Source organism: Saccopteryx leptura, chromosome 1, assembly GCF_036850995.1.
Source record: "Saccopteryx leptura isolate mSacLep1 chromosome 1, mSacLep1_pri_phased_curated, whole genome shotgun sequence".
NCBI lineage: Eukaryota > Metazoa > Chordata > Mammalia > Chiroptera > Emballonuridae > Saccopteryx > Saccopteryx leptura.
In genome coordinates this window covers 252249615-252269071 of record NC_089503.1, presented here as the reverse complement: position 1 = coordinate 252269071, position 19457 = coordinate 252249615, and the positions used below count along the sequence as shown (strand labels likewise).

The window sequence follows — 19457 nt, the reverse complement described above, 5'->3', positions numbered from 1 at the left end:
TCCTGCTATGTGCCCACCCCCAGTACTGGAACTGGATCAGTGACTGTCTGATGCTGTCTACTATGGCCCCTGAGAAAGACACCTACTAAGACGGGTTTCTAGTGGCTACATGGCTCATAAAAAAAAAAAAAGAGCTTAGGGGGCCTCTCATACAAAATGCACTTCCAAGAGAAGCCAACACAAAACTACGTACCTCTGTGCTGAACTGCCTACCTGCCCTGTGGTTCTGCCTGCTGAGCCAGACCTTATAAAGGAGTTTCTGGAATCCTATTTTGACCAATAAGACTGAGGCTTTTCCTGTCCAATCAGAAGTGTACAGCTATATATCACCCCCCCCCCCAAGCAACATCTTCACCAACCAATCAGAGAAGAAAATTTCTAACCAATGAGGACAGTAACATTTGGATCAATCAAACTGTGAGGATTTGGACCTTGATGAACCAATCAAGGACCAGGAGCAGGTACTTCTGTTTATATAAGCCAGCTCCCCTCTGGCTTTGGGAGAACATTTTCCCTTTTTAACCTAAAATGGAAGAATGTGTTTCCCTGGCTGAGCTGAAAGACTGACAAGTGGAACAGATCAGTGCAGTGCAAAGCAGACTGGCAGGGAGCAGAGCAGACCAGTGAGTGTCTATCTACCCTAAGAGAGACCTGGCCCCAGGGCTGCCTCACAGCTGTGCTGCATCACCATTGAGCTGATTTGCACTGAATATTTTCCTTCTTCACTGTACTCCAATTTGGGGATTCCTGTTGGCAATAAATTGGTGCCAATGACCATCGGTTGACACTACCTAATTTTCTATTAGCAGCAGCAGATGGCTGCAGGAGTGTAGACAAAGCCCACAGGCACATTACATGTGTATGATGATTACTGTGACAATGAGTGTTTAGAGAGGGTTCCTCATGATACAGAAAGGAGGAAGTGCTGACCACTAATTCTGGTTGTTGTGGATTCATTGTAATTTTTCTGTAGCTGGCCTTTCTCTAAAAACTTCAAACACGCTTGAGGGAGAAAAGTAGGTTGCAGATAGATATGTGCAGTAAAATAATAATTTATTATTTTTAAAGACACAGAATACAAAGTTTATGGACATGCAGACATGTCCAGAAACCATGGACAGGAAGGAAACAGCTACACTCTCACAATGGCTGTGTTTGGGGAAGAAGCAGATGAAGATTTTGGAGGCATGCAAAGGGGTTTCAGCAGTGCCTTAAAAGTTATTTCAGGCCTGACCAGGCAGTGGCGCAGTGGATAGAGCATCGGACTGGGATGCCGAGACACAGGTTCAAGACCCCGAGGTCACCAGCTTGAGCGCAGGTTCATCTGGTTTGAGCAAAGCTCACCAGCTTGAGCCCAAGATTGCTGGCTCAAGAAGGGGTCACTCAGTCTGCTGTAACCCCCCCCCAGTCAAGGCACATATGAGAAGGCAATCAATGAACAACTAAGGTGCTGCAACAAAGAATTGATGCTTCTTGACTCTCCCTTCCTGTCTGTCTGTCCCTCTCTCTGATTCTTTGTTTCTGTCACACACACACACACACACACACACACACACACACACACACACACAAAGTTATTTCAGGCCCTGGCTGGTTGGCTCAGTGGTAGAGTGTTGGCCAGGTGTGTGGATGTCCTGGGTTTGATTCCCAGTCAGGACACACAGGAGAAGCGCCCATCTGCTTCTCCACCCTTCCCCCTCTCATCTGTTTCTCTCTCTTCCCCTCCTGCAGCATGGCTTGATGAGAGCGAGTTGGCTCCAGGCGCTGAGGATAGCTCCATGGCCTCCACCTCAGGCACTAAAAAATGGCTCCAGTTGCAACAAAGCAAAAGCCCCAGATGGGCAGAGCATCGCCCCCTAGTGGGCTTGCCAGGTGGATCCTGGTCAGAGCACATGTGGGAGTCTGTGTCTGCCTCCCCTTCTCTCACTGAATTAAAAAAAAAAAGTTATTTCACTTTGCTACTAGCCCTGGCTGAATAGCTCAGTTGGTTGGAGAGTCATCCTGAAGCACAGAGGTTGCTGGTTCAATCCTTAGCCAGGGGACATATAGGAACAGATTGATGTTCCTGTCTCTCTCTCTCCCTTATTCTCTTTCTAAACCAATAAAATAAAACAAAATATAAACAACCTGCTGCTATGCAAACTGGCATGGCAGTTCCTCAAAAAATGAAACACATAAATTCCTTATGATCTAGCAATCCCACTAGCTATATAGTACCAAAGGAACAAAAACAGGAACACAAACAGGTATTTGTATCCATGTTCTTAGCAGCATGGTTCACAATAGCCAAAAGGTGAAGCAATCCCAGTGTCTACTGATGGATAAATGGATAAACAAAATACACTCCAACCATCTAATGGAATATTACTCTTTAAAAGGAAGGAGCCCTGGCCGGTTGGCTCAGTGGTACAGCGTCAGCCTGACGTGCAGGAGTCCCGGGTTTGATTCCCCAGCCAGGGCTCAAAGGAGAAGCACACATCTGCTTCTCCACCCCTACCCCTCTCCTTCCTCTCTGTCTCTCTCTTCCCCTCCCGCAGCCAAGGCTCCATTGGAGCAAAGATGGACCGGGTGCTGAGGATGGCTCTGGATGCAACAGAGCGACGCCCCAGATGGGCAGAGCATCGCTCCCTGGTGGGCATGCCAGGTGGATCCCGGTCAGGCGCATGCGGGAGTCTGTCTGTCGTACCTCCCCGTTTCCAGCTTTGGAAAAATGAAAAAATAAAAAAATAATAAAAATTTAAAATTAAAAAAAAAAAGGAAGGAAATTCTGACATATGCTGTAGCATGGATGAACCTAGAGGATATTATGCTCATGAAATAAGCCAATCACAAAAGGACAAATATTATATGACTCCAATTATATGAGGTCCCTTGAGGAGTTAGATTCACAGAGACAGAAAGTAGCATGTTGGCTGCCAGGAACAAGGGAGAGGAATGAGGGGTTAATGTTTACTAGGGACAGTATCAGTTTTGCAAGATGAAAAGAGTTCTGGAAATGGATAGTGTACAGTTGTGAAACAATGTGAATGTACTTAATGCCATTGAACTGTACACTTACAAATGGTTAAGGTGGTAGATTTTGTTATATATAACTTTACAATTTTCAAAATTTTAAAAATTAAGGACACATATACATACACAAATCAAAACCACAATCAGATAGTAATTCACACCCATTAGGATGATTATTATTTTTAAAAAACAAAATAACGAGCCTGACCAGGTGGTGGCGCAGTGGATAGAGCGTTGGACTGAGATGCCGAGGACCCAGTTTGGAGACCCCGAGCTCACCAGCTTGAGCACGGGCTCATCTGGTTTGAGCAAAAGCTCACCAGCTTGGACCCAAGGTCACTGGCTCGAGCAAGGGGTTACTCGGTCTGCTGAAGGCCCGCGGTCAAGGCACATATGAGAAAGCAGTCAATGAAGAACTAAGGTGTCACAATGCGCAACGAAAAACTAATGATTGATGCTTCTCATCTCTCTCCATTCCTGTCTTGTCTGTCCCTGTCTATCCCTCTCTCTGACTCTCTCTCTGTAAAAAAAATAAAAATAAAAAAAAAATAAATAAAATAACGAGCCTGCCTAATCAGTGGTGGCACAGCAGATAGTGTCCACCTGGGACAGAGGTCCCAGGTTTGAAACCACAAGGTTGCTGACTTGAGCACAGGTTCAACCAGCTTGAACATGGGATGATTGACATGATCCTGAGGTCACTGGCTTGAGCAAGGGGTCACTAGCTCAACTTGAGCTTCCTGATCAAAGCACGTATGAGAAGCAATCAATGAACAACTAAAGTGACACAACTATGAATTAATGCTTATATTTCTCCCTCTCAAAAATAATAATAATAATAAGCGTGTGTGGCTGTAGAGAAGTTGGAACCATCATACATTGCCGGCAGGAATGTAAAATGGTATAGCCATTGTGGAAAATTTGGCAGTTCCTTAAAAAGTTAAGCATAGGAATTACCATATGATCCACAATTCCACACCATGGTATATACTCAAGATAATTGAAATAGAGGTTACCAAGAGCTGGGGGGTGGGAATGAGGAATTAGTATTTAATGTCTTGAATTTGTTTGGATAAATAAAAATGTTCTGGAAATAGTAGTAATGGTTGTATAATAATATGGATGCACTAAATTGTGCACTTAAAAATGGTTTATGGCTTTGACCGTTGGCTTAGTGGATAAAGTGTTGGCCCAGCATTCGGATGTCCTGGGTTCAATCCCCAGTCAGGGCACACATGAGAAGAAACCATCTGCTTCTCTTTCCCTCCCTCTCTCTCTCTCTTCTGCTGTTGGTATGATTGATTCAAACATCAGCCTCAGGCACTGAGGATAGCTTGGTTGATTTGAGCATCAGCCCCAGATGGGGGTTACCGGGTGGATCCCAGTCAGGGCGCATGTGGGAGTCTGTCTCTCTATCTCCCCTCCTCTCACTTAAAAAAAAAATAGTTTATAAGGCTTAAAAAAAAAAAAGTCCAGCCATGATTCTTGGCTGAATAATTAGGTCATTAGGAGTTGCAGAATGAGTATGTATATATCTATACTTTCGTCTACATTTATTAACTGCCATTCTGTTGGGAATAGAGCTTTCTCCTCATCAGCAGGCACCATCTGGTTATCATCAAATACAGTTCCTGTTGGAAAAAGAGAATAAAGCCTTCACCACCACCCTCTCCATTTAATTATTTAAAAGTGTGGCATCTAATAATAGTCACCTCCTGGTCAAGGCACATATGGGAGTTGATGCTTCCTGCTCCTCCCTGTTCTCTTTCCTCTCTAATAAAAACAAACAAACAAAAAATGATGTGTCTCTTAAAAAAAAGTCCACATTAAAAAAATAGTCACTTCAAATGGCAATAAGATTTTGATCATCAGTGAATTTTGATGATTAAATGTACATCTACTACAATTACTACTCTTGTCAATGTTCCAATTCCACCAGGTTTTTCTTCCCAGGAAAAGGAAGAACTTCCCTGCCAACAGGCCAGGGAGCAGAAGCTACTGGAAGCTATGACCTCTCCCTTTGCCCCACTCAAGCATAGCAGTGGCTCCCCTTTTGTCCACAAGCCTTGCCCAGGCCAGTGCTCTTAGGGTACATGAAGGCAGGTATACCTCACAGGCAGTCAGTCACTTGGGCCACCCCTGGAACATAACCCACCACCCACTGAGACTCAATGGCTGAGCCACAGCAGAAAACAGACATGGTTTCCACTCCTTACACTAATGTTCCTAATGAATCCTCAAATTGTTCTTGGTAGTGTATTATATATTTGAAATGAAGACCTCAACTATAAAAGTACCACAAAATAGGCCCTGGCCGGTTGGCTCAGTGGTAGAGTGTCGGCCTGGCGTGCGGGGGACCCGGGTTCGATTCCCGGCCAGGGCACGCGGGGGAGGCGCCCATTTGCTTCTCCACCCCCCCCCTCCTTCCTCTCTGTCTCTCTCTTCCCCTCCCGCAGCCGAGGCTCCATTGGGGCAGGGATGGCCCGGGCGCTGGGGATGGCTCCTTGGCTTCTGCCCCAGGCGCTGGAGTGGCTCTGGTCGCGACAGAGCGACACCCAGGAGGGGCAGAGCATCGCCCCTGGTGGGCGTGCCGGGTGGATCCTGGTCGGGCGCATGCGGGAGTCTGTCTGGCTATCTGTCCCCATTTCCAGCTTCAGAAAAATACAAAAAACAAACAAACAAAAAAACCCCACAAAATAACCTGACCAGGCAGTGGCACAGTGAAAAGAGCACTGGCTTGGTATGCTGAGGACCCAGGTTCAAAACTCCAAGTTTGCCAGCTTGAGCGTGGAATCATAGATAGGACCCCGTGGTCACTGGCTTGATGCCCAAGGTTGCTGGCTTGAGCAAGGGGTCACTAGCTCGGCTGGAGCCCCCCCAATCAAGGCACATATGAGAAAGCAATCAATTAACAACTAAGCTGCTGCAACTATGAGTTGATGCTTCTCATCTCTCCCTTCCTGTCTGTCCCTGCCTGTCTCTCTTCTCTCTCTCTCACTAAACAAACAAACAACAACAAAAAAAAAATAAGGGAAATCAGTAAGTTGCTAGGTTAAAAAAATACATAATCAATACAAGTCAATAATCTTCCTGTGGGCAAAGGACCACTGTTTGGAAAATAACATCCTTTAATTTAGTAATAAAAGGACTAAATACCTATGAATCAAGTTAATATGTTTACAATAGCTATATGAAAACTTTAAAATGCTGTGAGGAATATAAAGGAATATCTGAATAACCAGAAGGACCAACCCTGTTCTTAAAAAGGGTTGTCATCAAGATGTCTATTTCCCCCCTCAACTCTGTGAAGCCACATGGATGAATCCCAAAAACATGCTGAGCAAAAGAAGCCAAACACAAAAGCCCACATGGAGACAGAGCTGGGCCAGAGGCTGCCTGTTGGTAGATGATTAATTGGGGTGATGTAAACATTCTATAGGCTTGATAAGAATGTCAGTTATAGGCCCTGGCCGGTTGGCTCAATGGTAGAGCGTCGGCCTGGCGTGCAGGGGTCCCAGGTTCGATTCCCGGCCAGGGCACAAAGGAGAAGCGCCCATCTGCTTCTCCACCCCTCCCCCTCTCCTTCCTCTCTGTCTCTCTCTTCCCCTCCCGCAGCGAGGCTCCATTGGAGCAAAGATGGCCCGAGCGCTGGGGTTGGCTCCTTGGCCTCTGCCCCAGGCGCTAGGTGGCTCTGGTCACGACAGAGCGATACCCCGGAGGGGCAGAGCATGGCCTCCTGGTGGGCAGAGCTTCGCCCCCTGGTGGGCGTGCCAGGTGGATCCCGGGCGGGCGCATGCGGGAGTCTGTCTGACTGTCTCTCCCCATTTCCAGCTTTGGAAAAATACAAAAAAAAAAAAAAAAAAGAATGTCAGTTATACGGTTCTATTCATTTATCAAAATTCAACCTTTACACTCAAGACTTGTGCATTTCAGATTAGATCTCAATTAAAAAATATATAGGATCCAGCGAGATGTTCCTAGGTAGAACCTTCAAGGTACAAAGCAGTTTTAACCAGTGCCATCATTTATATAGCAGGGAAGAGAGAGAAATGAGTCTATACTCAGACAGAATGACTTTAGAAGGAGATAAGGATTCAGTTGTCTCAAGGTGCATGGGATACAGAAAAGACAGCATACTTTTCACCATATTCATAATATATTTTATGAGTTTTTAGCCTTAAACATGAAGCAGAAATCACCTGATCTGTAGTTTTACATTGGATAGAGCATTGACCTGGAACACTGAGGTTGCCAGTTCAAAACCCTGGGCTTGCCTGGTCAAGGCACATATGAGAAGCAAGCAATGAACAACTCAAATGAAGCAACTCTGAGTTGATATTTCTCACTGCCCCTGCCCCCTTCTCTCTCCTCTCTCTATAAAATCAATAAATAAAATATTTTTAAAAATTCTTTAAAAAAATACGCAAAAGTTATACTCCGATGGGGGTCCCTGGCTGAATTGCTTGTTTGATTATGGTGTCATACAAATATGCAAAGGTTGCTGGTCTGAATCTCGGTCAGGGCACATACAGAAACAAATCAATGTTTGTTTCTCTCTCTGAAATCAGTAAGTAAAAAAAAATTTTTTAATTAACCAATAAATGCATAAATAGATGGAACAATAAATCAATGTTTCTCCCTTTCTCTCTCTAAAATCAACCAATAAAAATAAATTTTAAGAAAGTACCTCTAATGGGTGAACTTTACCAGATACCATATTGAGCTATTGTGTTTAGTATGTGCATTTGTTACCTGTTCAGAAACTAAGCCAAGATGCCGGTTTTCTTCTCACAAAAGTGATTCACAGAAATATGGAAGAAAATAAGCTTTATAATCTGGGGGCAGGGAAGGTTTTTCTATAAATGCTCTGAAAAACAAAAGCAGACAAATCTAACCCCTAAAAATAAAATTTCAATATGGCAAAGATATAACTCAAGATGAAAGTAAAACAACAGAGGTAAAACTGCCAGGATAGCTCCTTGCAAAGAAAAAGTCATGTCACCATAGAGAAAGGAGTAACTCAGGGGTCCCCAAACTTTTTACACAGGGGGCCAGTTCACTGTCCCTCAGACCACTGGAGGGCCGGACTATAAAAAACTATGAACAAATCCCTATGCACACTGCACATATTTTATTTTAAAGTAAAAAAACAAAACGGGAACAAATACAATATTTAAAATAAAGAACAAGTAAATTTAAATCAACAAACTGACCAGTATTTCAATGGGAACTATGCTCCTCTCACTGACCACCAATGAAAGAGGTGCCCCTTCCGGAAGTGCGATGGGGGCCCGATAAATGACCTCAGGGGGCCGTATGCGGCCCGAGGGCCGTAGTTTGGGGACCCCTGGAGTAACTCCTCAGTGGCCACCAGACACATGGAAGTGTTGAGTCACTCATAAAAAATGCTAACAATCTGGTTTGAGCAAAAGCTCACCAGCTTGGACCCAAGGTCGCTGGCTCGAGCAAGGGGTTACTCGGTCTGCTGAAGGTCCGCGGTCAAGGCACATATGAGAGAGCAATTAATGAATAACTAAGGTGTCGCAATGCGCAACAAAAAACTGATTGATGCTTCTCATCTCTCCATTCCTGTCTGTCTGTCCTTGTCTATCCCTCTCTCTGACTCTCTGTCTCTGTAAAAAAACAAACAAAAAATGCTAACAAGACTTTCCACTACTCCCTTGACAAGGACGAAAGGAGTAAAGCCAGGGCAGGTTAAAGAAAATTTGACGTTGTTAAAGGTGGCAGCACTAAAGCTTCTCCGGAGGGTAGGTCAGCCACATGTTCTGAAATAGAAATATAAAACCTTTTATACTCAATAATCTCAGAACCTCTTGGTATTTCCCTGAAGATGATGGAAGAAAATACACAGGATGTTTGGCACAGTACTCTGCAGCAAAAAGAGGCAAACACCTAACTACTTACTATAAGGAACTTGGTAAATTTTGCATTTGAATTATATTTATTCCTTCAGTCTTATGACTAAAACATCTGGGACTCATGGGGTGGTAAGTTCTAGTAAGTGTCCCACAAGGATACCATTTGTGAAAGTACATGTACAGGTGGTGGAGCAGGTGTCACTAAACATCCTAATGGTGGCCCTCTGGCTCGTGGGGGCTGGTGACTGATGCTTCTTGGTTTGCTTCTGCTTTGCTGGCTTTTTAGAGCAAGTCCTTTTCCAAAGATACACCAAAGAAAAGTTTTGTTCGTCTTAATTCAGTAGGATCAAGTCAGGCTGAGGGTGCAGAAAGCCCACCTAGCAGGTTAAGCAAATAAGGGGTTTGTCTGGGGGTGGCCGTGTAAGGCTCCAACTAACTCCTCTCTTTTTGCTTCACCATCCACTGTAAGGGGGTTCTGTCCATGGTCATAAGGTGGCTGCTGCACTTCCAGGCATCACAGCCCATTCCAAATAAGGCCTATAAGGCCATGTGTCATGCCAACCTGGAAGCCACTCTGGCAAGTTCCTCTTGCATCTCATTGGCCAGAATTAAGCCACACAACTTAACCCCCACCCCCAACATACACATGGGACACATGAAGTGATCTAACTTTAGACAAATGCCCCTGTGGGATCACCTTCAGCACAAATGAGCTCATTCTCATCCAGCCTCAACTGAGACATAGCTTGAAGCCCTTTATAAATCATGAGGCAGCACCCGAGTCGGTTTATAGGAGAGATTTATTTGAAGAAATATTACAACATATAAAAACTACATAAAGTCTTAATTTCCACTCATACAGTGGTAGATTTGATATAATGCATAATAAAAAACTTTTAAAATTCAGAATGCACAAAGTACTGCACAATTTGATCACTAAGTCATTTGTTGATAAGCAAACCTTACAGAACAGTATCATGTCAGCCAAGGCCACAAACACCGTGTACAACACATTTGAACTGACAGATTTCAACATGTTAAAAATACAACATCAGTGCACATTGGGGCTCCCTGGTGCCAGAAACCAAGGCGACGGGAGGTGAAACTAATCCTTGGTAGTTTTCTCCTCCTTGATTTTAACTGAAGAGAAAGAAAAGGGGCAGTCACTGCAGGGAAGATATACACCACACTACAACAGGCAAGTATAACAAACACATGAAGTCGGGAACTACCTTCGGGCTCAGGCGTCAGTGTTACTGGCCGACTGTACAAGAACCTGTAGCAGCTCTGAATGAACATTCAGGGAGACTGAGTGCTGCTCAAAGGTGTTCCCTAGAAGTTTCCAGACTGCCTAGATTAGAGGCTGAGGGAAGCTCACCCGGCAGGACAGAGGAAAGTGCCCTGACACCCAACCGCTCACTATGTGCCAGGTGCCCGTTCCGAGCACTTGATATGTGTGACTCCTCCCATCTCCCAGCAGCCCAGACAGAAGTGAGGTCACTAGGGGAGGGTGTGTGACTTGCCCAAGTCCCAGAGCCTAGAGTTATACCTGGTTTCCCCCAGTCCATCCCCCACCACCATACCTGAGGCACTCTCTTGAACTTTGGCCAACATACAGCACTTGATCTCCAAGCCAATGGCTTTGGCCAGGGGTGGTGGCACGGCATTACCCACCTACAGAAGGGAAGGAGGGCGATGCCTAGTTCGGCACTGCTGGGGTCAACAGCAGCCTCTGCACGGTACAGTGATGAGGACACTGGGCCCCTGGTCTCATGCTCACATTGGTCCCCAAAGCTTTTCAAACATGATGACCCTCAGACCTGCCAATCAACTTACCCTTCCACCACAAACACCAAAGTGTCAAGAACCATCCACCAAGGAAGGGGTCCTTTAAAGGGCTTTAGAAAAATTCCAAGATCCAGATATAGAAGCCACCATGCTTCACTTCTAGATGAGCAGCGGCTTTCAGAGAATAGGACTGGTGGTAAGGGGTGAAACAGGTTTTCCGCTAGAAACCCCCAGCACTGCTGGCTTTTTAAGCCATGTTTGTGCATTACTTGTATGGAAATACATTTGTTTAAGAAGCCAACTTAATGCCCTAAGAATCAGTGAGGAATTGTTGGTTCTTTTCAACCTTTAGCAATAGTGAATTTTCATTGCCATGCCTTTAGTCTGCTCCCTCTCTGAAGTTTATTGCATTGGAACTTTCCTTTGGGGTGAATCTGCCTCAGAGCCATAACCAGCAACCAACATGCTTAGTCAGTCTGACCCATGAGCACTCCGGTCCCAGGGACAAGGACCCTCTTTCCTGGTTGTCCCCCTTGCTAGGAGTGCAGAGGCCAATCAGCATCCCCATGTGAACTGTGCTCCCCACTGAACCACTATTTACCTTCTTCAGGGGCAACAGGGGCCTCCCTCCTGTCAGTCCCTCCTCAAAGCCAGAAGGGAAGAAAGCTAGTTCACTCAACTGACCTGCCGGTGCTTATCCAGGATATTACCAAACAGCCTATAGGTGTCCGGGAAACCCTGGGAACGAGCACACTCCCGCACGCTCACGACACGGTGCTGTTCAGGGTGAAGAACACGACCCTGGGGGCGAGAGGCATGTTAGGGCAGGGAAACAAGACCTGCCATTGTGGGCAGGGTAGAAAACTGCACTATGAAGTCCAGCCTTAGGCCTCAGCCAGTGAGCCTGTCTCCACTCGGCACCGAGGCAGGAGGTGAGCAGTGCCAGCTCCTGACAGGCCATCCCACACCTGCTCCGCCTTGCCTTTGTCCCCTTCCCAGACCTCACCTGGGTCCTCTTTCATACCTGCTTGCCCATGGGCTCAGGGTTGGTGACAGTTGTGCTGAAGAAGCCATCCCACTCGAGCCGTCCATAGAGACCAGCCCAGTGGTTGTGCCTGTTTCCAGTGTGGGGCAAGCACCAGGGGATGAGGGTGTTGAACTGTCTGGCTGTAGAGTCACAGGCTTTGCCCGCTGGAAGAGAGAGCTGCAATGAGGCTGAGGTTACAGAGCAGGAGAAAGGCCCAGGAAGGTACCTATAGCATTTGGAGCCTATCCAGGGACAGAGCAGCCACCAGCCCCCGTTCCCTGGGCACTGGGTTAGTAAGCAGTAGTACGCAGTACCTCCTGCTGGGAAGGCCCAGGACAGTGCTTCTTTGCCCGAGCTAGCTGATTGCTATGAAGGCTACGGCTTCACGATAAACTCAAGGGAAGCCTCACCCAGGACACAAAAAGGGGTCCCACCTTCCACACAGGAGCAGACCCCTCGGAGGGCCCCAGTGCTGCTGCAGCCATTTTTCTTGTCATGGTAGGTGTATCGCAGCTTCCTGGCCATGGTGCCATCAGAGAGCCGCACCTCGATGTTGGGCAGGTCGCGCCAGTCTGAGCCCGGTGCCAAAGGTATGTGCCGCATGCGGGCAGCCACCAATGCACTCATGTCCTGAAATAGGGGGGCAAGGCCCAGCTGTCATCCAGCTCAGGGAGCTGCTGAGCATCTGCAGTCGGCTGGATACCACTACTCTAGGCACTCGGAACCCCCAAGGGGCTTATATTCATTTGGGTGGACAGAGTTAGCATAATGGATAATTTGGGGATTACACATGTGTCAAAGACAGAGCAGGGATGCACAATAATATAGGGGAACGGGTGAAGGGATAGCTTAGGGCAGAGCATGGGGAGGATGTCTCAGCTGAGCCTTGCAGTATGAGGGGTCAGCAGCTGCGGCACAAAAGGCCAGGTTTGGCATATTTCAAACAACATGCAGAGGACAGCAGCAACAAGAGAGGTCTGTCAGTGGCAGGCAGTGACCATTCTGGGACAGACCATTCTGGGATCAGATCATGCTCCCACCCCAGCCTTGACTGGGCTCCCCAGGGCTGCCGTTTCTGTGAGACAGCTGGAAGGAGGGCCCCTCTGTTGGACAATGTTACCTTACAGATGTGGTCCCTGAGGATGGGCTGGTACTGTGAGCCCCGAAGCTGCCTCTGGAACCAGGACTGCGGCTCCCCGTTGTATGAGATTTCCAGTGCTGAAGCTCCATTCCGGATCTCCGGAAGGTCAGACATCGTGTCGCGCACGGTGATGGTTCGGAATGGACCTGAGCTCAGCCTGCAACAGAGCATGGCAGACAGTCGACATTTCTGGGCACACTGCTGCTGTTCCTCAATTTACAGCTACCATCCCCGACTGCTTGCACTGCCCTCTCTAGAGAGGACAGCCCAGCTCTGAGGTCAAAAGGCTGCCTGAGGTCACATGGGCAGCATCCTCCTTATACTCCATCTGGGAAGGAGACAGGCTATAATTGAGCTTAGCTCACAACTGCAGCCAGGCATCTGGCTACTGCTCCCTAGTAGTGCTTACTTGGGGGTCAGAACTTGAGAATGGAGGTCACAAGTGCCAAGGCCAACTTCCCCAGGTAATGCTCACAAACACCATGACACAGCAGGGTGACTGAGGGCTCCTACCTGGTTATGTTGCTGACAAACTTCTTGTCGTCCACCACAACACTCAGCTGACAGGCCCGGGGCGCGAACACGTGCAGGGGCTCTGGGAATAGGGGGAGCTTCTCCCCAGGCGCCGCAGCCAGGACAATGGCTCGTCTCCTTGTCTGGGCCACGCCATACTGACCAGCCTGTACACAGGACAGCCATACACACATGATCAACTGATACCAACGACTGGCTGAACCAAGGTCTGGGGTTAGCGACACCCTATGTTTTAGAGTAGCTGGTGCATATCTCACCCAGAAAACCCCTAATTAGCCCAGCAGTTTTACTCCTGACAAGAAGATAGATCAGATGAAAAAACCTAAGATTCTGCTTGACCTGTGGTGGCACAGTGGGTAATGTGTCAACATGGAATGCTGAGGTCGCCAGTTCAAAACAAGCTTGCCCAGTCAAGGCACATTATAAGAAGCAGCTGCTGCCTGGCCTGTGGTGGCACAGTAGATAAAGCACTGACCTGGAACGCTGAGGTCGTCGGTTCAAACCCCTAGGCTCGCCCAATCAAGGCACATATGACAAGCAATCAATGAACAACTAAAGTGAAGCAACTATAAGTTGATCCTTCTCACTCTCCCCACCTGTCTGTAGAAGCAGCTGCTGAGTTTGATGTTTCCTGCTCTTCCGCCCCGCCCCCACTTCTCTCTCTCCTCTCTAAAATCAGTAAAATCTTTTTTTTTTTTTTTTTAAATTATTTTTATTTATTTATTCATTTGAGAGAGAGAGAGAGAGAGAGAGAGAGAAGGGGGGAGGAGCAGGAAGCAGCTTTGACTCCCATATGTGCCTTGACCGGGCAAGCCCAAGGCTTTGAACCGGCAACCTCAGCGTTCCAGGTCGATGCTCCATCCACTGCGCCACCACAGGTCAGGCTCAGTAAAATCTTTTTAAAAAAAGAACCTAAGATTCCACATGGTGGATAGTGAAAATGGGAGTGAACCCCACTGAGGCTGCAGCCAGTTCTTTATAGAGCACCACAAGGAACCCCATGGTCTCAGCACGTGTGAAGAAGAGACCAGAAGAGACTGCACAGAGCCCAGCCACCTACCTGGCAGCCTATGGTCACAGGGACAGGACACAGTTGCCAGCCAGGCTTGATCAGTGAGCCTGGATACCAGAAGCTGAACTGGGGGTAGCCACATGGCCTGGGCACTGCTTACTCACAGCTTTCTAGCCAACCTTTCCTCCCATTTTGATAGTCGTCTCAGTGTTATGCCAACAATGACTGAATGGATACACAGAGTGGTTGCTTTCAGATAAGGACTACTCCCAATGGGTCATCCCAAATCGCCATCCCTGCAGACAGCCACTGGTAGCCACCTGGAATGCGATCCTTTGCCCTCTCTAGGTGTTTGCACACATGTGCGTTCACCCTGAAGAAACACTTGGCTTTAACCTTGTAACCGTTTGGTCCATGTGTGGTCCAGCCAACCTGGCCTCACCCAACCTGCCAGGCGATCCAACTGCTACTAGAACATCACATCTGGCCATCACCATTCCCTATCAAGAAAAATGAGCTGGGAGCAAAGCAGTTGTGAGCCCCTGGAAAGCGGTCCCTCCTTATACACACAAGAGGATGCAGTTCTCAAGAAGATCCTAAGGCCCTGGCCGGTTGGCTCAGTGGTAGAGCGTCGGCCTGGCGTGCAGAAGTCCCGGGTTCAATTCCCGGCCAGGGCACACAGGAGAAGCGCCCATCTGCTTGTCCACCCCTCCCCCTCTCCTTCCTCTCTGTCTCTCTCTTCCCCTCCCACAGCAAGGCTCCATTGGAGCAAAGATGGCCCGGGCGCTGGGGATGGCTCCTTGGCCTCTGCCCCAGGCGCTAGAGTGGCTCTGGTTGCAACAGAGCGACGCCCCGGAGGGGCAGAGCATCGCCCCCTGGTGGGCGTGCCGGGGTGGATCCCGGTCGGGCGCATACAGGAGTCTGTCTGACTATATCTCCTCATTTCTAGCTTCAGGAAAAAAAAAAAAAAAAAAAAAAAGAAGACCCTAAGATGGGGACCTGCTGGGACACAGGCTCTGAGCTTTCAGATCTAAATGCTACAGGCTTCCCAGCGGCAAGCACGGGCCCCAGCAGCTGTCTCCCTGCCCTCACCAGCCCAACAGGTTACCACCATAAGGCTTGACCACGTGAATGTTATTTTCAGTTAATGATAGTTTGCTGCTGTCCACATTCATATCCACCCACCTTTGCCCTGGAGCCCCACCTGCAACACGCCAAAGGTGCACTGATAGCCCATGCGGACCAAGCAGCGGAGAGTGAGCTTTAGGACCATGGAGCGCTTGAAAGAGACGAAGTTCCTGACGTTCTCCAGGAGGAAGAACCGTGGCCGATAGTAGTCACAGTAGCTGCGGGAGGCAGGAGAGACCATGAGATTCACCATTCAGATCAAGATTAAAAAAATAAAAATAAAAAGACCTGCTCTATCGAAAGCCATTCCCAAATGGTCAATGTTTGGCTGTCAAGAAACTGAACCTCCCAACTCTTGAGGTCTCTCCTCAGCAGAAAGTAAGCCGTGAATTTCCTGAAGACAAAGGCCGGGTGCTTTACCACAGCACGTGGCCTTCACAGCCACAAGGACTAAAGCAGTCACTGTCCACTCTGGCACACCCAGCATTGCAGCCCAGGGCTAGCTGTCTAGGTACCCACAGGGAGCACTGAACAGAGGAGCCTCTGTTCCGTTTACCTGAGGAAGGAGACCACCAGAGAGTTCTTGAACTTGGAGTAGGTACGGGAATTGAAGCGGTTCATGCCACTGAAGCCTTGGCAGGGTGGCCCGCCACACAGCATCTCCACATCTCCCTTCTGAGGCAGCTTCTGGCCACGGGAGTTGGTCACCTCTCCAGCCATGACCAGCTTCAGCAGGACATTGCAATCCTCTGTGAACACTGTGGACTTGGGGTTGTTCAGCCGGAACGCCTGGGCTGCGGGGTCCCACATCTCAATAGCCCACAGTGTTTCTGAGATGCCTGGTAGATAAAGGGACAAAGACAGGCTTTGAACTCCCTGGAATAAGACTCTTGAGTCAGAAAGGTGACCAGAGCCAGAACGTTCTTCCAGGCAGAATGTGCCCAGTCTGGTTTTACTAGTTATGCAGAAAAAAGAACCTTCTGGTCTTTACCTGCTTGGTGGAATCCTTCTGATAATCCCCCACAGCCAGAAAACACATCCAGGGTCCGCAGTTTCAGCAGCTGAATTTCCGCCTTGGGTTCGCTTGGCTCACATGTCTGAGACTTTGCTTTGCCTTTCCCTGAAGGAGACAGGCCACAGACTACTACATCAGAGCCTTGACTTGCTCTCTTCAAACAACTTATTGATTCAGAGACGGCCTCATTTTGAGTTAACACAGAGAATAAGGTAACATCAGAAGCTATTCTTTTATTCTGATCATAAGTATCCTGAGTTATAGAAAATGGATTTGAAAAGAACCCTATAGAATAATGACATACCTTTTCCCTTCCCCTTCCCTTTGTTTCCAGGGCTACGGGCATGGTTGGGAGGATCTTCAAAGCTTTTGCTCTTGGCATTATAGGCCTGGGAAGGGAAGAACCACAATAGTCTGGCAGGAAAATTCATCGGTCCCCTAACAAGTTAGTTGGATAAAGATCCACTTAATTTCTCCCTGAATATGCCCATAAGCAATCAGCCACCAATAAGCACATTAATTTTACTACACCAGAAATTTTTAAAAATTTATTAATACAAATATTTTATGTGGGTAACATTGAGATTCCTGCTTTTATAAGTGCCTGGACTACTCATTCTAAAAATAGGCAATAGAGTTAACACCAAGAGACTACAGTCAGATGAAGCTCTCCACACTGGAACCTGGGAAAAACATAGGCACATATCAATGTAAGTGTGCCAGCACAGAAAGTTTCATGCTCAATGTGCAAATGATTAGATTAGTTACTAGACTCCTGGATCTTCTCTCAGTAACTAGAGCCAGCTGCACAGTGTGTGGCCCTGGCCTGGACGCAGACACCTAGCTGAAGGGACTAAGGGGTAGGACTGTATCTCCCTGGAGAAAGGTCCCCTTTGCCTAACTCACACTAAGGCACAGGTCAAGCTAGCAGGGACCACATTAATAGTCTTCAAATAAATTTTAGTTGCATTAGGACACTTAAATAAACTTTTTAAAATTTATTCATTTTAGGGGGGTAGTGAGAGAGGGAGAAAGAGAGAAACATCAATCTGTTGTTCTACTTATTTATGCATTTATTGTTTGATTCTTGTACCTGCCCTAACTGGGAATTGAACCTACAACCTTGGTGTTTCAGGACAACAACCAAACCAATTGAGCTACCCAGCCAGGGCCTTAACTATTATACTTCTTATCATTGTACTTTTTTGTGTATGACAGAAAGACAGAGAGAGGAACAGATAGGGACAGACAGACAGGAAGGGAGAGAGATGAGAAGCATCAATTTTTTGTTGCAGCTCCTTAGTTGTTCATTGATTGCTTTCTCACATGTGCCTTGACTGGGAGGCTATAGCAGAGTGAGTGTCCCCTTGCTCAAGCCAATGACTGCACACTCCAGCCGGCGACCTCAGGGTTACAAACCTGGGTCCTCCGCATCCCAGTCTGACACTCTATCCACTACTCCACTGCCTGGTCAGGCTTATCATTGTATTTTTTAAAAAGTCAAAGTAGGAGCACTTGAGATCTTTGCTTCCCAGCAATTGTCAGTTTGACTCAAATTCTTATAAAAAAAAAAAATAATAAAAAATGCCTGGACTGTGGTGGTGCAGTGGATAAAAAGTTGACCTGGAATGCTAAGGTTGCCAGTTCGAAACCCTAGGTTTGCTGGGTCAAGGCACATAGAGGAAGCAACTACTACAAGTTGATGCTTCCTGCTCTCCCCTTCCTCTCTCTAAAAAAAAAAAAAAAAATCAGTAAGATAAATAAATAAATAAAAAGCACAAAGTATTAAGTCCCAGACTTAAATGCAATAAATTTTTCCTCTGTATAATTAAACTGCTTCCTTGGGGGCTGTGAGTTTGACCCAAAGCCCCTCCCTCCAGTAAGCCAGAGCAGCACCTCAAGGAAGTAGAAGCGGTCTGGGCCACCGGCCGAGAAGTCCTGTAGGCACTCGGGCAGGTCCTCCCCATACTCCACAGTGCAGCGGCCCTGCACGGCACTGAAGTCCACCACAGCTTCCTCGTCACTCCAGTAAAGCAGGTTGATGTCTGCATGGTAACTTGCTGGCGTGGATTTGTGTGTGTTCTCTGGCCTGTGAGCAGAAGAGTCTTTGTCAGCAATTCTCTTTTGCTGTGAGCTGACAATAAGTTAAATGGTACCATATTCCTGGGGATGATCAGACAATCCATGGGTCAAGACCATAATCCAATTAAGTCAGCTTGATTACTAGGCTCCTTAGCTAACACTAGACATTACAAACAGTGGGATTCTTTGCAACAAATACTCCTTCCATGGGCATTTCATCGGATTGGACAGCTTGATGATGCAGAGAAGCAACCATTACGCATAACTGAACATTAAACCTGAAAGTAGCTTGGTTTGTTGAGTGATTGGCTTGCTCTTCATGCCCCACTGCAGCCCAACAGCCTTGTCTCCAGACTGCAGCTGTCTGCCTCATGTTAAGAAGCATGTCTAGAGCTTCTTTTTCTCACCTGTACCAACCAAACTTCTTTCTTTCCCACTGTTACAACTGATGATTATAAGCATTTTAGAAAGTAATGGATATACATTAACCAAGAAGTGAAGCAACATTGTAACAACCTATGTGGCTTAGTTTCAGGTTAGTTTCTAAGCACTACCAGTTACTACAGTCCCAAGAAAAGACTTAGTGCAGCTAAGACCTTTGGAAAAGCATAGAGAGAGAGAAACCCTAGAAAGGAAGGAGGGCCTGTGAAAAACAGGAAGATGAGAGCTGGGAGGGACTAGGCAGAAGAGGTAGAACGTAGATGGTCATAAACAGAACTAGAAGTTTTCTGGGGGCACCTCAGACAGAGGCCAGGACATTCCAACTGCCTTTGTCACACTTACGACTTGGGCTTAAAGATGTCTTTTTTTAAGAGAGGAGAGGAGATAGTGAGAGAGAC

General features: G+C 47.2%; 1 protein-coding gene across 2 annotated transcripts in view; it reads right to left on the bottom strand.

The window, feature by feature from the left end:
* Window positions 1-9650: 9650 nt before the first annotated feature.
* Window positions 9651-19457, bottom strand: part of DNMT1 (DNA methyltransferase 1) — a 54431-nt gene continuing 44624 nt past the window's right edge. Inside the window, exons 29-40 of one of the 2 annotated variants that reach the window (XM_066346747.1) lie at window positions 18433-18625; window positions 16841-16925; window positions 16513-16641; window positions 16078-16360; window positions 15598-15739; window positions 13361-13527; window positions 12827-13004; window positions 12141-12336; window positions 11704-11870; window positions 11364-11480; window positions 10475-10565; window positions 9651-10031 (exon numbers count right to left, since the gene is read on the bottom strand). In XM_066346747.1, coding sequence (XP_066202844.1) covers window positions 9997-10031; window positions 10475-10565; window positions 11364-11480; window positions 11704-11870; window positions 12141-12336; window positions 12827-13004; window positions 13361-13527; window positions 15598-15739; window positions 16078-16360; window positions 16513-16641; window positions 16841-16925; window positions 18433-18625 — 1783 coding nt within the window. In that variant the 3' untranslated portion in view covers window positions 9651-9996. The remainder of the gene's footprint in view (window positions 10032-10474; window positions 10566-11363; window positions 11481-11703; window positions 11871-12140; window positions 12337-12826; window positions 13005-13360; window positions 13528-15597; window positions 15740-16077; window positions 16361-16512; window positions 16642-16840; window positions 16926-18432; window positions 18626-19457) is intronic. The other variant, XM_066346748.1, reaches the window with a different exon arrangement.